A 14,923-nucleotide genomic window follows, 5' to 3' on the forward strand; every position below is an offset into this window, starting at 1 on the left:
AAAGCTGACCTCTTTTGAGGTCAAGAACCCCTTTTAGAATCTGATAAACGCTATGGGCCTCTGCCCTCAGAAAAAATGTACACACATAAAGATTCACTTGTTTCTTAACGTATCTGAAGAATGTCTGAAGTGTTAGATGAATGTGTGTTAGGATGGGGATGAACCCTAGCTGAAACTGTCCTTGCCCCCTCCTTCTCTTGGTGTGGCCCCAGATCCTGGGTCCCTCCCTCCCCAAGACCCATGAGACAGAACTGGAGTAAAGATCAGCTTTATTATTGGCATGAAGGCAGGGAGTGCCAGGCACTCCTATGGTTGAGGGGGGCAGAGGGCTCGACCAGCCAGTACCGATCCTCCAAGCTGGCCTCCCAGTGAGGTCCAGGGTTCCAGTTGCCTCTGGCTTTCAGCAGAAGCAGTGGGTGGACAGGTGAGCAGGCTGCTAGGCTTTGGATAGGTGGGCTATTCAGGGATGCTCTGGAGCTGGCGTCGGGCTGGGGTTGGCAGGGGGTGGAGGGCGAGGCTGGATGTCCCTGGTGCGCATATAGGACAGTAGCTGCTCTGGGATCTCGGCCAGCACGTCCTTGGCTAGTCGGGCCATGCTCAGCACCTGGTTCCCTGACCGGTCGACATAGTCTCGGAATGGGACGAACTGGGACAGGCACAGACAATCAGATGTGGGTGGTGGACAGAAGAGAGGGGAGTGGGGAAGGCAGCAGTAGGAAGGCTTCCTCTTTGACCCCCTAACATCTCTTTCCAAATATCACACTATCTCTCTCCCCCATCTTGAGGAGCTTTCTATATTTGCTTTCTCTCCACCCACTTTTTTTTTCACCTTCTGTTCACCCTCAACCCACTCTAATTTGGCTTCATGTAGTCTACTGAAACTGCTCTCGCTAAGGATGTCAACAGCACCATTTTCCCAAATTAGTCCGGAGGGCAATGATTGTCAGCCTCATCTTGCTGGCTCCTCTTTAGCTTTTTGTTACATTTGACCATAATCTTCCTGAACACTTCCCACTCTTGACACATTACATTCTTCTAGATTCTCCTACCTTTCTGGATGCCTTTCCCCCCACCCCCACCCCCAGTCCTCTGGGTCTACCTAATCTCTAAATCTGGTGCCTTCTCTCTCTCAGTTCTCTTCCTGGGTGATTTCATACACTTCTGTGACTTTACAAACTGTTCCCCGGATTAAGAGATAAAAACTACTATGTATAAAATAGATAAGCAACAAGGATATATTGTATAACACGGGGAATTATAGCTTTTATCTTGTAATAACTTTTAATGGAGTATAAACTAAAAATACTGAATCACTATGCTGTATACCTGAAACATACTGTAAATCACCTATACTTCAATTTAAAAAAAAAAAAAAACCTGTTCCCTGATGACTCCCCAATTTATACATCCATCCCTGACCTCTTTTTAAGGCCCAGAGCCACATATTTAGTTGTCCATATCACATCTCCTTTCATTTGTCTTAGATACCTCAAGCCCAATGTGTTTACAACGGAATTCTAGGCTTGTCTGCCAAATCTGCTCCTCCTCCATCTTTCTCTTTCCCAGTAAATGGGACTATCACTCACCCAGTGGCTCAGTATAGAAAACTGAGAATCATCCTTGAAGCCCCCATCACTCCCTGTCACCATTTAATCAAATCTTCAACTCTTGGAAATTTTTCTTAAATAATCTTTTGAACCTGCTTCTTCTCTCCATCCTTACTGCTTCCATTCCCATCCAAATCCCCTGCACTACTTCAAAGGCTTCCTCATTAACGGGTCTACCTGCCTTCTCTCTTGCCCTGCTATAGTCCACCGTCCTGCAGCATCTCTGCATGTCTTAAAATGCAAGTCTGACCACCCCACTTCTCTACGTAAAATCCTTCAAGAGCTTTCCAGTTCTTTTAGAACAAAGCTCTAAGCTTCACCATGACTGGCAAGGCCTTGGCTTCCTCTTCCTCTCACTCCCTGTGATCCTGCCACCCTGGCCTCTTGCCTTCTCCATGATTGGGCAAGTTCTTTTGAGCCTAAGGGCCTTCTCACTTGCTGCTTCTCTACCTGGAATGCTTATAACCCTCCTTTAGATTTCAGCTCAAATGTCATTTCTTCGTAGTAGCCTTCCCTGACTACCCTACCTAATCAGGTCCCTGTTATAGGCTCTCATTGTGGCATTTGCTGTCCCTCTGGAGCACTCATCACAATCTAATGAGATGTGTGATTATTATTGGTTGCCTCCACTAGAGGGCAGGAGCCTTGGGATCTCCTACACTATGAATCCACAATGGCTGCAGCAACCTGCCTGTTTCTCAAAAAGAATTTGTTGAATGAATGTAGGAAGGCTGAAAGAGTGAAGGGAAGAAAGGTAGGTGATTAAGAAGGCAGTAAAGGAGAACAGCTGCTAACTTAGCCTCTCCTTCCCACCGTGCCTTTTGACTCCGTGACTTCCTCTCCCTGGTCAGGTCTACCTGAACGATGTCCCGCTCTGCATAGCGTCCCCTAGAGGACAAGCGCACGTCATCACCATCCAACTCTTCCATTGCTGCGGAAAAGACACCCCTCAGCTGATTGGCCTTTCCCACACCAACCCATGCCGCCCCCTCCCTCTTAGCTCCCCTTTGGAGTCATCATGAGAATGCCTAACGGTCGTATCAAAGTCCTACAAATATTAGGCATTGTAATGGAGTTATTATTATGCCCTCCCACACATTCCTTCATCCCAGGAACCCCAGGAGGGAAGTATTTGTATCAACAGCCTCGGTTATGATGAGGAAACAGGTTCAGAGAAAGTCTGCGACTTGGCCAAAGTCCAGCACAGGCATCCATCCTATCTTTTCTATGAGGCAGGCCTGGGTGCCCAGATCCTCCCCTATTTTTCCCAGTTATTGGTCCCACTCATGGACACCCCCCATCTTACCCTCAAACATGGCTGGTCCCACACCGACAATAATGATAGACATGGGCAGTGAGGAGGCCTGTGAGGGAAAGAGGGTAAATGGTTGGGGTGAGCAGGCATAACAAGGGAAGTGACTGTTGAGAGGCAATTCTGTGTGTGTGATGTTTCTGCACCTCTTACAAGCAGAGGCACTGATTCCCTTTGTGTCAGATTATCTTTTCAAGGATGTCTCCATACGTAACTGCCTTGAAAGATACGGTGTCTTCCTATAGAGCAAAGGGCAGGTTTGTTTACCGTCCAGTATAATATCTCGCACTGGAACAAAGGGAAGGCATGCTTACTGCCCATTATAAAAGACTCAGGTTCTCTACACTCAGGGTTTCTGTTCTATAATGCAACCCACTGTGGGTACAGGTGTCATCTGGCCCTCTGCACATCATCTTGTGGGAAGTAGGACTTAGTGAATCAGAGCCAATGCTGATAGTTGAGCTACTGCTATTGCTGGGAATAGCAAAGTCCTTTGCTTTTTTCGGCCACGCTGCATGGCATGTGGGATCTTAGTTCCCCAACCAGGGATCGAACCCGTACCCCCTGCAGTGGAAGCGCAGAGTCTTAACCACTGGACCACCAGGGAAATCCCAAAGTCCTTTGCTTTTGTGTCTGCTGCCAGCATCCATGAAACTGGCAGGCTGACTTGTTAGCTTGCATGTAAGGTAAAATCTCAGCCCCTTCACGGTTATTAACAGTGACCCCTCCCTGCCAAGCCCTCCTCCTCAGACTCACACTGACAATGGCCTCCTTGGTCTGTGTCATGTCAGAGATGACCCCATCAGTGATGATGAGCAGAACATAGTACTGAGAACCATCAGAGATCTTGGCTGCAGCCCTGGGTGAGAGGCCAAGATCAGAATTCAGCTGAAAGCCCAGAGAGTTCAAAGGAATGTCCTCTCCCTAAAACTTCCATAGCCAGCACGTAAGCAGTGGACAAGGACTGGGGCTTCTGAATCATGCTCCTTCCCCAGACCTGGCTGCCTGCCCCACCTACCATCCCTCCAGTTACATTTATAGAGCACTCGCTATAGCAGGTACTGGAGGTACACAGTGAGAAAAAACAAAGCCATCCCAGTCCTCTGGAGAGGGGATGCTGATCTAAGAATCACAGAAATAGCTATAGAATTGCACTTGTGCTGAGAGTTGGGACAGAAAGAGACACTGCGATGACAGTGTCCTGTAGGGGGTCTTGACATGGCCCAGGCCAGTGAAAGCTTCTTTAAGGAAACAATGTTTGAGGATAAAGAAGAGGAGGAAGGAGAAGAGGCTAAGTGAAGGGGGAGGATCATTCCAGGTAGAAGGAACAGCATGCACAAAGGCTCCATAATGGGACTGGAGGAATAGTACCCTTTCTGGAGCCCAGAAAGTGAAGGAAGCAGAGTGGACCATGTGACTGAAATGGGCGGGGCCCAAACCACACAGGGCTTTGTTGGCCCTGGAAAGATTTTGGTATTTATACAAGCACAAGAGCAAAGACTGAAGGCCTCCTTTCTTCCCTCTCTCACCCATTTCTCCTCTCTCCCTTCTCCCCTCTGCTGACCACATCTCATTGCCGAGGCTTCTGGGTCCTCAGCCAGTCTAACAGTTGCTCCCAGAGCTCCTTTTCCTTCTCTCACTATCAGTCTTTGAATCCAAGATTTTTTGATCTGATAAAGGATTCAGAAGTCATTAACTCTAGTCCCCTTATTTTACACATAAGCAAAATGAGACCTCAGAGAGCACAAAGGCCGTGGCAGACCTGGTCTCTTGACTTCCAGTCTCGGGCCCTGTGTGGATTGGAAAGGATGGAGTTGCACTCTCCAGTACGGTAGCCCCTATTGAAATTTATATTAAGTTAAATAAAATTAAACATTCAGTTCCTTGTTCACCCTAGCAACATTTCAAGTGCTCACTATCTGTATGTGCCTGGTAGCTACCATATAGGACATCACAGATACAGAACATTTCCATCATTGCAGAGTTCTGTTGGACAGTGCTGGTATTTAAGCTTGATATAAAAAAGGAGGAAAGCGTGGTGAGAGTGGAGAATTCAAATAGCTACAGTTCATTTTGCCCAGGGCCCAGGGTGGGAGTGGGCCATGATCCGTTCCTGATTTCTGGCTGCAGCCTCCTCATAGGCTTGGGCTGGTACTGTTTCCTGTCACTCACTCGTTTTGCAAATCATCGTTGCACACCTGCTGTGTGTCAGGCACCCAGTTTGGTGCTGAGCATGCAGCAGAGAATTGGACATTGTCCTGGGGGGAGATGGATACTTTCACCACTAAGATGCAGTGAGCTTAGGGCTTTGAGGACATGACATCTAACCTAAGACCTGAAAAACGAGTAGGAATTAGCCAGGTGGAGGTGGGGTGCGGTGGGGGGAGGAAGGGAGGGTAAAGGGAAAGTGTTCCAGAGAGAAGGAATAGCATGTGCAAACCAAGAGTGTGTTCTAGGGGGTGCACGTAGGACCACAGAAGAAAGATGAGGCTGGAGCAGTGGGCAATGGCCCCCTGATGAAGGGATCTGTGAGCCAGGGCATTGGGGGGCATGGAAGGGCTTAGGGGCACGGGAGGTACATCTTTGGCTCCCTGCCGATGCCTGGCATTCCCAAAGCCATTTAGACCTCGAGCTGGGTGACTGGCTGGGGAAGGCCAGCCTGTGCCCCAGTTGGCTGTGGGGTGGGAAACGACAGAGTCGTCTGTGATCATCAAAATCACAGCCGCACTCTTGACATACGTGATCTAATTTAATCCTCACCACAATTCTATGAGGTAGGCACATTTTTTATTCCAATTTTTAAAGTGAGAAAAGTGAAGTTCAGAGACATTAAGTAGCATCCCCAAGGGGTGGTGCAGCTGGGGTCCAAGCCCACGCTTGACCAACTGAACCTAAAGCCTGAGCTCTTGATTCCTCCAGTCTTCATTCCAGCCTGCTCTTTGGATACTCCTCCGTACACACTGCACATTCTGGTCAGAGTATACTGTTCACTGTTTACCGAGCTGGCCCTTCATGCCTCTGTGCTTTTCACGTGTGGTTCCTGCTGCCAAGCCTGCTCTGTGCATCTTCTTCTGATAAAGTCCAGTTTGCCCTCTGCACCCAGCCAAGCAGTCAGTCCCCTCCACGACTAGGCTGCCTTGGGTCTCTCAGACTCTCCTTCTCCCTCTGCCTTCTAGGATGCCACCCACCAAGACGGGCTGTCTGCCCTTCCAAATGGGTTCTCACACCCCTGAGGGTACCAGCATGTGTACCAAGGGGAACCCAAGGTCACAGGATACCGGAAGCACTCATTATACTATATGATTTGGTGGATAAAGCTAGATGACTCTAAGTACACTTAAAACACCTTCCCCCGCCCCCAAATTATAGCAAACATGGACACAATATCAGAAGAATGTAAATTTGCATGAATTTTTAAGATAAAATATGGGGATTTCAAAGACATTTTCAGCTTGGCTGCTTTCAGCTGTGCCCCCAGTTTCCCCTAGGGGAAGCGGTTGTTTGCCTTTGCCAACAGGCAACTTGCTGGAAAAGTCTGGGAAGCTCCAGCCTACAGGAGGTAATGATTTGTTTATATTTCTGTCTCCTGCACCAAGGCAGGAGATCTCAAGGGCTGAGCCTAGATCTGATTCATCTGTGAGTCTCTAGTGCCCCAGCAGAGAACTGAGCACACACAGATGCCCTTAGAATAGTAATAATGATAATAGTACCCGTAATAGCTAACACCTATGGCAATTACAATGTGGCAGGCACTGTTCTCAGTGCTTGACAAATATTAATTTAGTTAGTCCTCACAACAACTCTATGACACTATTATCCCCATGTACAGCTGAGGAAACAGGCACAGAGAGTTAACAGTCTTGCCCAAAGTGACACAGCTAGTAAGTGGCAGAGTGGGTGTAACTTAGCTAGTCTAGCCCCACAGCCCACGTTCATGCTACATTCTCCTTTATGGAATGTTCACTGAATGAATGAATGAGTGAACTTGCCCAAGATAATATTTAAGAAGTCTGTTTAATAACAACAAAAAAATGTGCTCAGGTTCCATTATCAAGTGAAAAAATCAGTAGTGAAATGTTACATGTAATTTGACTGCCATTATGGTTGCATAAGGAAAAGACTGTCAATAACTAGATATACATCCACATTCCGATGGGCCGTATTCTGGGTGATTTCTTATTTAATTTCTCCATCCTTGACATTTTCTACAACAATGTTATGTTACTTTTGTAATTAAAGAAACTATTATCTCACTATGAATTAGAAAATAACTAACCTTTATTAGAGAAAAGGCAAGTCTCTGGACATATAAATCTCCCTGAAATCCTTCCACTTTTATTCTCTTTTTTTGTTTCATCTTTTTACTTTCAAGTTTTCTGAGGTACTTTGTTTTCAGTGGGTCTCTTCTATTTAGCATACTAAGGTTTACTTATTATTTTTTATTCAATCAGAGAAACTTTAGGTTCACTGACATATGTTTGGTTTTAGTTGTCATTTTATTTTATCTGCATTTAAGAAAATCATTTGTTACGTGAGCCGGATTTTCTTTGCATTGTATGTTTTTGTTCTGAAAATTTGGAGTTACTCTTTTGTTTTTAGAAGTTACTCTTCTATAGTTTAATCTGCAACTTGAGCTCATTTTAATCTACCATGAGCACTTACTATAGGCCACACACTGTGCTAATCATTTTTTTTTTTTAAAGAGTTTGTGTCATTTCTTTTTTTTTTAGAATTTATTTATTTTATTTATATTTATTTTTGGCTGCGTTGGGTCTTCGTTGCTGTGCGTGGGCTTTCTCTAGTTGTGGCGAGCGGGGACTACTCTTCGTTGCAGTGTGCGGGCTTCTCGTTGCGGTGGCTTCTCTTCTTGTGGAGCACGGGCTCTAGGTGTGCGGGCTTCAGTAGTTGTGGCATGTGGGCTCAGTAGTTGTGGCTCACGGGCTCTAGAGCTCAGGCTCAGTAGTTGTGGTGCACGGGCTTAGTTGCTCCACGACATGTGGGATCTTCCCCGACCAGGGCTTGAACCCGTGTCCCCTGCATTGGCAGGCGGATTCTTAACCACTGGGCCCCAAGGAAGTCCTAATCATTCTTATATTGTTGTCTAATTTTAAATTCCCAATAACCCTATAAAGAAGGTACTATGGTTATCCATTATTACACCTATTTACAGGGATGAAATGGAGGCTTAGAGAAGCTAAGTTGCTTCAGGTCACATGGTTCGTGAGTGGTAGACCTGGGATCACTCCCAGGTCTGATGCCCAAACTTGTGCCTTATCCATTGTTCTGTAGGCCCTTCTCTCTCCCAGGTCTGATGCCAAAACTTGTGCCTTATCCACTGTTCTGTAGGCCCTTCTCTCTTTCCCAAACTTGAGGCCTGGGTTGTTGTTCCCAGGGAGTGGGGTTGGGATAGTTTGTTGACACCATTTCTACCTCAGAATAAGGCATTATGTAACCTAACTTCTTTATAACAGAGCCTGGCCAACACTGAAACTTTCACCTTCTCCCCAGAGCCCAAATTCACCCAAGAGTGGTCCTAACTATCCTTGGGAAGTCAGTTCACTGTCTGGGTCCCCTTAATTTCCCCCAGCCCCACCCAGTTTCCTTACCTGGCCACCTGGTTGATAACAGGGGCGAAGTAGGTGGGCCCGTAGAGCTGCACTGTGCGCAGGCTCTGGAAGTAGCTCTCCAACACGCCCTCAATGCCCGCACAGTTGGGGTCCTCATCATTGTTGTTCTGTCAGGGAAGATGCCCTGCTGGGCTGATCCTAGCTCACTTTTTCCTTTTTCCATCGCTGTCTTTCATAGTCCCCTCCAAACTCCAACCCTGCTCCCCTCCCTGCTCTGCCACCTTCTCCTAGCTCCTCCTGCTCCTTGGCAGGTCCTTGACCCTTAGAAGAAACATAAGCAGAAGAATCTTGTCAACTTGGGTGGGCCAGATGCCAGGGCATGGAGTCTAGGTTCTGGCCATACCATACCAGGGGGAACTGGTGGGAGATCCGTCCCTCGGGAGGCAGCTTGGCCCCAAAGCCATAAGCTGGGAACAGCTTGTCACTGTCATAGTCTTGGATGATTTCTCCCACTGCCTTGAGGGCCATGGCATAGGCGCTGAGCTGATAAGGACTCATGTAGTGCAGGGAGGTGGGCTGCAGGGGATTCCCTGTAGGGAAACAGGAGCCCCACCTCATGGTCATCTTGATGATCTATCAGTTCACCTGCCTATCACTGTGTGCATCCATCCACCTATCCATTCATCCACTCTTTACCCATGTACTCCCTCATTATTTTACCCAGTCATCCAAATGTTCATTTGTCCAGCTATCCATCCACCAACCCCTATATCTATCCATCAGTTCATCCACCTACTCATACATCCATTCACCCATCCACTGGCCATAAATCCGTCTTTCAGTCTACCTATTCATCTCCATCCGTCTGCTCCTCCATTCTCTTATCCAACTATCCACCCACCTAACCATCCAACCATCTATCCATCCATTCACTTGTTCACCTGCTATTTCTCTTTCTTTCCCATCCATCCATATAGCCATATTCTTTCATCCATCTATCCATCCCTATCCATCCCATTCATTCACCTGCCTGTCTATCCTCATATGGATCCATTCACCTGTCCACTCATCCATTTCCCCAATTTAAACATCTGAGCATTTGTCCACCCACATACCAGTTCATGCATCCACCTGTCTAAACCCATTATACTCACTCATTACCCATTTGCCCCCTCTGTTTATAAATCTGTCTACCCACCCAGTCATCCACCCATTTACCTATTCATCTCTCATTACACTCCTATTCCCTCCCATCCATTCATTTACTCATCTGCTTCTCAAGCTATGTAGACCTATCTATCCTTTCAACTTTCTTTGATCCATTTACCCACTTATTTTTCTGTACCCTCTCCCACCATTACACCCAGTAATCTCCTCACGACACTCCTGCCCCAGTATGAGCCTGATTGGGCCTTGCCTCAAGCCTGGGCTTCCTGGGTAGCTTAACTCTTATTCCCAGGTTGGAATGCAGGCCAATCCCTAGTGACTTCTTTAGAATTCCTCCGCACCCCATTCCCCCATCCATGCCTCACCATTGGAAGCTGTGAAGTCAATGGCTACTGTGAAGTTCAGCTGCGTCCTGTTGGGGAAATAGATGGATTGAGAAGTGAGGGACTAATAACTTACTATACCGGGATTTCTCAAACACTAGTATGCACATGAGCCACCTGGGAATCGTGTTAAAATGCAAATTCTGACCTGGAGGTTCTGGGTGGAGCCTGAGATTCTGCATTTCTAACAAACTCCCAAGTGAGGCAGATGCTGCTGGCCCACTGAACACACTTTGGGTGGCAGAATTAAATGCCTGCTGCATGGCATAATATGCACGATGTAATTTAATTTAACCCTTACTATCGTCCTGAAGTAGTACTTAACAGCTCCATTCTACACTGGAGAAAAGTGAGGTTTAGAGAAGACAAGTACCTCTCCGAGGTCTGCCTGCATCCACTAAACCAAGCAGGATGTCCCCTACAGCCTGCTTATCGTTTCCCTCTCTCTTGGCTTCTCCCTCTTGCCTGGACATATCTTCTGTCTGGGCCCCAGTAAGGTTACTGGGGACACCTTTGAAAACCCCTGGTCTGTCATCTTTCCAGGGCGGGCTGGAAGCTAGGGTTGAAAGGCAGCCCCATGGAGAGAACTAAGATGGGCAGCACTCTGCACTTTATAAAGCACTTTGTAGTCGGCCAAGTGTTTTAAAGTTTATCCTCATGATCTCTTTGGACCCTGACCATTAATGAATAGTGAAACTGAGGCTCAGAACTGGGAGTAACTCATTGCTGGGCTTTCAGCCAAAAGCTTGGCCTGTGACTCACCCTCCCTTGATGTAATCGACAAAAGTGAATTCAGAGTCCACAGAAAAGGAAAGCAGCGTCACCTGCGGGACAGAAGAGGCAGCCCTGCTACTTTGGAAAGTGTACTTAGGGTAGAAAAAGGGAAAGAGGCACTTGATTTCACCCCCTACCCCACCCTGTCCAATTTCTGAAAGGGCAAAAAGGGGAAGCTGTCAGAAACATTTGGATTTCCAAAAGTATATTAAATTGGGAAATATAACTTAGGTTTTCCCCCAAAATCTGCAAAAGAGTAAATTTCAAAACAATTTCCTTAGGTGAGAGAAAAAAAAATTAAAAACAAAACACAACAAAAACTTAAATGGTGCCACCTTGTATCCAACATTACTATATCCAAGTAATCTGTGCCAACAGCTTTCCCATACCCTCAACATTTGTCATGTCATGCTATGTCAGTGGGGATAGAGACAGAAGGATCCAGGGAGGGACAGGGCTCTAGGGAGTACTCACAGTTCCCGAGTTGACATATTTCTTCTTCTTACATTTCTTCCGAGGGTTAAGTACCTAAGTGAAGAAGACAAAAGTGACGGTGGGAAACAGAGGACGGGAACCACAGACTGAGCACACTAGGATGGAGGGCCTGGGCAACCTGGGCAGGGCTGGAGCTCTCACCTCATACACTGTGAACTGGTTCTGGGCCTTGCTCAGCTCTCTGTAGCTGGTGGTAAACTCACCGATGAAGTCGTGACTGCAATGAGACCAGAGGTGGGTAAGCAACAACTGCTGGTGGCTTGGAGCCATTTCTGAAACCAGTCTTATTTATTTATTTATTTAAATAAACCATTAGAGTACTGGGAGGTAATCTTATTAGTTTTATTTTTTAAAATTTATTATTATTCTTAAATTTATTTATTTTTGGCTGCATTGGGTCTTTGTTGCTGCTTGTGGGCTTTCGCTAGCTGCAGCGAGTGGGGCTACTCTTTGTTGTGGTGTGTGGGCTTCTCATTGCGATGGCTTCTCTTCTTGTGGAGCTCAAGCTCTAGGCGAGTGGGCTTCAGTAGTTGTGGTGGGCGGGCTCAGTAGTTGTGGCTCGTGGGCTCTAGAGCGCAGGCTCAGTAGTTGTGGTGCTTGGGCTTATTTGCTCCACGGCATGTGAGATCTTCCCGGATCAGGGCTCGAACCCGTGTCCCCTGCATTGGCAGGTGGATTCTTAACCACTGCACCACCAGGGAAGCCCGAAACCACTCTTTTATTTCCACTATCTGTGCCTCTACTTGGGCTGCAGGGCACTGGGGCTTGGGCTAGAAGAGGGACCAAGCTAAGGGGAAGAGAAGGGAAGAGACAGTGTACCAGAGAGACAACTGAGGGCATCAGTTGTACCCAAGGTCTTGGCATCTGTCATCAACCTTTCTGGCGCCCAAGGCTACTTTGGGGTTCCTAGTGAATGTACTACATATTTCAGGGAACTGTTTGTGTTAATTATAGGAGAGGGCAGTACTATGTGGGGCAGTGCTACCTTCCATCCCGGTCCCAGTCGTACACATCAATCTTCACTGTTCTGAAATGCAGGAGATAAACGTAGGCTGGGTGTGTATGATAAATCTGAGACACCCCCACCCACTTAACTATAGATAAATCATCTTCCAATCCACCCATCTGTCCTTCTATCAGACTTCCTCCTTTCTGTCCTATCCATTCATCAGTCCATGCACATACCCAACTATCTACTGCCACTACCACTATTACTACTACTACCACTGCTATTTCTATACTTTACTATTGACTTTTTTTTTTTTCCTTTGGCTGCACCTCATAGCTTGCGGGATCTTACTTCCCCAACCAGGGATTGAACCCAGGCCCTCCACAGTGAAAGGGCGGAGTCCTAACCACTGGAACGCCAGGGAATTCCCTACAACTTATTGAGTCTTACTATATTCCAGGTATTAGTCTCAGCACTTTCACAGACTAATTTAATTTAACAATCATTCTATAAAGTAAGCACTATTGAGATAGCCTCATCCACTAGAGGGCAGACAGCAGAAACAAGGACTACAATCCTGCAGCCTGCAGAATGAAAACCACAATCACAGAAAGACAGACAGAATGAAAAGGCAGAGGACTATGTCCCAGATGAAGGAACAAGATAAAACCCCAGAAAAACAACTAAATGAAGTGGAGATAGGCAGCCTTCCAGAAAAGGAATTCAGAATAATGATAGTGAAGATGATCCAGGACCTTGGAAAAAGAATGGAGGCAAAGATCAAGCATATGCAAGAAATGTTTAACAAAGACCTAGAAGAATTAAAGAACAAACAAACAGAAATGAACAATACAATAACTAAAATGAAAAATACACTAGAAGGAATCAATAGCAGAATAACATTAAACACAACAACATTTGCATGATAGGGGTCCCAGAAGGAGAAGAGAGAGAGAGAAAGGACCCGAGAAAATATTTGAAGAGATTATAGTCGAAAACTTCCCTAACATGGGAAAGGAAATAGCCACCCAAGTCTAGGAAGCACAGAGAGTCCCAGGCAGGATAAACCCAAGGAGAAACTTGCCAAGACACATAGTAATCAAACTGACAAAAATCAAAGAAGAAGAAAAATTATTGAAAGCAACAAGGGAAAAATGACAAATAACATACAAGGGAACTCCCATAAGGTTAACAGCTGATTTCTCAGCAGAAACTCTACAAGCCAGAAGGGAGTGGCATGATATATTTAAAGTGATGAAAGGGAAGAACCTACAACCAAGATTACTCTACCCGGCAAGGATCTCATTCAGATTTGACAGAGAAATCAAAAGCTTTACAGACAAGCAAAAGCTAAGAGAACTCAGCACCACCAATCCAGCTCTACAACAAATGCTAAAGGAACTTCTCTAAGTGGGAAACACAACCGAAGAAAAGGACCTACAAAAACAAACCCAAAACAATGAAGAAAATGGTAATAAGAACATACATATTGATAATTACCTTAAACGTGAATGGATTAAATGCTCCAACCAAAAGACACAGACTGGCTGAATGGATACAAAAACAAGACCGGTATATATGCTGTCTACAGAAGACGCACTTCAGACCTAGGGACACATACAGACTAAAAGTGAGGGGATGGAAAAAGATGTTTCATGCAAATGGAAATCAAAAGAAAGCTGGAGTAGCAATACTCATGTCAGATAAAATAGACTTTAAAATAAAGAATGTTACAAGAGACAAGGAAGGACACTACATAATGATCAAGGGATCGATCCAAGAAGAAGATATAACAATTCTAAATATATATGCACCCAACACAGGAACACCTCGATACATAAGGTAAATGCTAACAGCTCTAAAAGAGGAAATCGACAGTAACACAATCATAGTAGGGGACTTTAACACCTCACTTACACCAATGGACAGATCATCCAGACAGAAAATTAATAAGGAAACACAAGCTTTAAATGACACAATAGACCAGCTAGCTTCAATTGATATTTATAGGACATTCCATCCGAAAACAGCAGATTACACTTTCTTCTCAAGTGCACACGAAACATCCTCCAGGATAGACCACATCTTGGGTCACAAATCAAGCCTCGGTAAATTTCAGAAAATTGAAATCGCATCAAGCATCTTTTCCGACCACAGTGCTATGAGATTAGAAATCAATTACAGGGGAAAAAACAAAAAACACAAACACATGGAGGCTAAACAATATGCTACTAAATAACCAAGAGATCACTGAAGAAATCAAAGAGGAAATCAAAAAATACCTAGACAATGAATACAAATGACAATACAAATGACAATGAAAACATGATGACCCAAAACCTATGGGATGCAGCAAAGCCGTTCTCAGAGGGAAGTTTACAGCCATACAATCCTACCTCAAGAAACAAGAAAAATCTCAAATAAACAATTTGACCTTACACCTAAAGGAACTAGAGGAAGAAGAAAAAACAAAACCCAAAGTTAGTAGAAGGAAAGAAATCATAAAGATCAGAGCAGAAATAAATGAAATAGAAACAATAGCAAAGATCAATAAAACTAAAAGCTGGTTCTTTGAGAAGATAAACAAAATTGATAAACCTTTAGCCAGACTCATCAAGAAAAAGAGGGAGAGGACTTAAATCAATAAAATTAGAAATGAAAAAGGAGAC

At 45.4% G+C, this 14,923-nt stretch overlaps 1 protein-coding gene across 5 annotated transcripts in view; it reads right to left on the bottom strand.

Annotated features, from left to right (window-relative positions):
* Positions 1 to 258: 258 nt before the first annotated feature.
* Positions 259 to 14,923, bottom strand: part of LOC102973786 (copine-9) — a 21,757-nt gene continuing 7,092 nt past the window's right edge. For 4 of the 5 annotated variants that reach the window (XM_028487315.1, XM_055083644.1, XM_028487316.2 and 1 more), the window contains 11 exons: positions 12,291 to 12,332; positions 11,447 to 11,522; positions 11,285 to 11,338; positions 10,799 to 10,860; positions 10,019 to 10,065; positions 8,895 to 9,076; positions 8,526 to 8,653; positions 3,676 to 3,778; positions 2,914 to 2,971; positions 2,465 to 2,538; positions 259 to 646 (listed from right to left, as the gene is read on the bottom strand). In XM_028487315.1, coding sequence (XP_028343116.1) covers positions 461 to 646; positions 2,465 to 2,538; positions 2,914 to 2,971; positions 3,676 to 3,778; positions 8,526 to 8,653; positions 8,895 to 9,076; positions 10,019 to 10,065; positions 10,799 to 10,860; positions 11,285 to 11,338; positions 11,447 to 11,522; positions 12,291 to 12,332 — 1,012 coding nt within the window. In that variant the 3' untranslated portion in view covers positions 259 to 460. The remainder of the gene's footprint in view (positions 647 to 2,464; positions 2,539 to 2,913; positions 2,972 to 3,675; positions 3,779 to 8,525; positions 8,654 to 8,894; positions 9,077 to 10,018; positions 10,066 to 10,798; positions 10,861 to 11,284; positions 11,339 to 11,446; positions 11,523 to 12,290; positions 12,333 to 14,923) is intronic. The other variant, XM_055083645.1, reaches the window with a different exon arrangement.

The sequence above is a fragment of the Physeter macrocephalus genome, unplaced genomic scaffold, assembly GCF_002837175.3.
Source record: "Physeter macrocephalus isolate SW-GA unplaced genomic scaffold, ASM283717v5 random_1243, whole genome shotgun sequence".
Taxonomy (NCBI): domain Eukaryota; kingdom Metazoa; phylum Chordata; class Mammalia; order Artiodactyla; family Physeteridae; genus Physeter; species Physeter macrocephalus.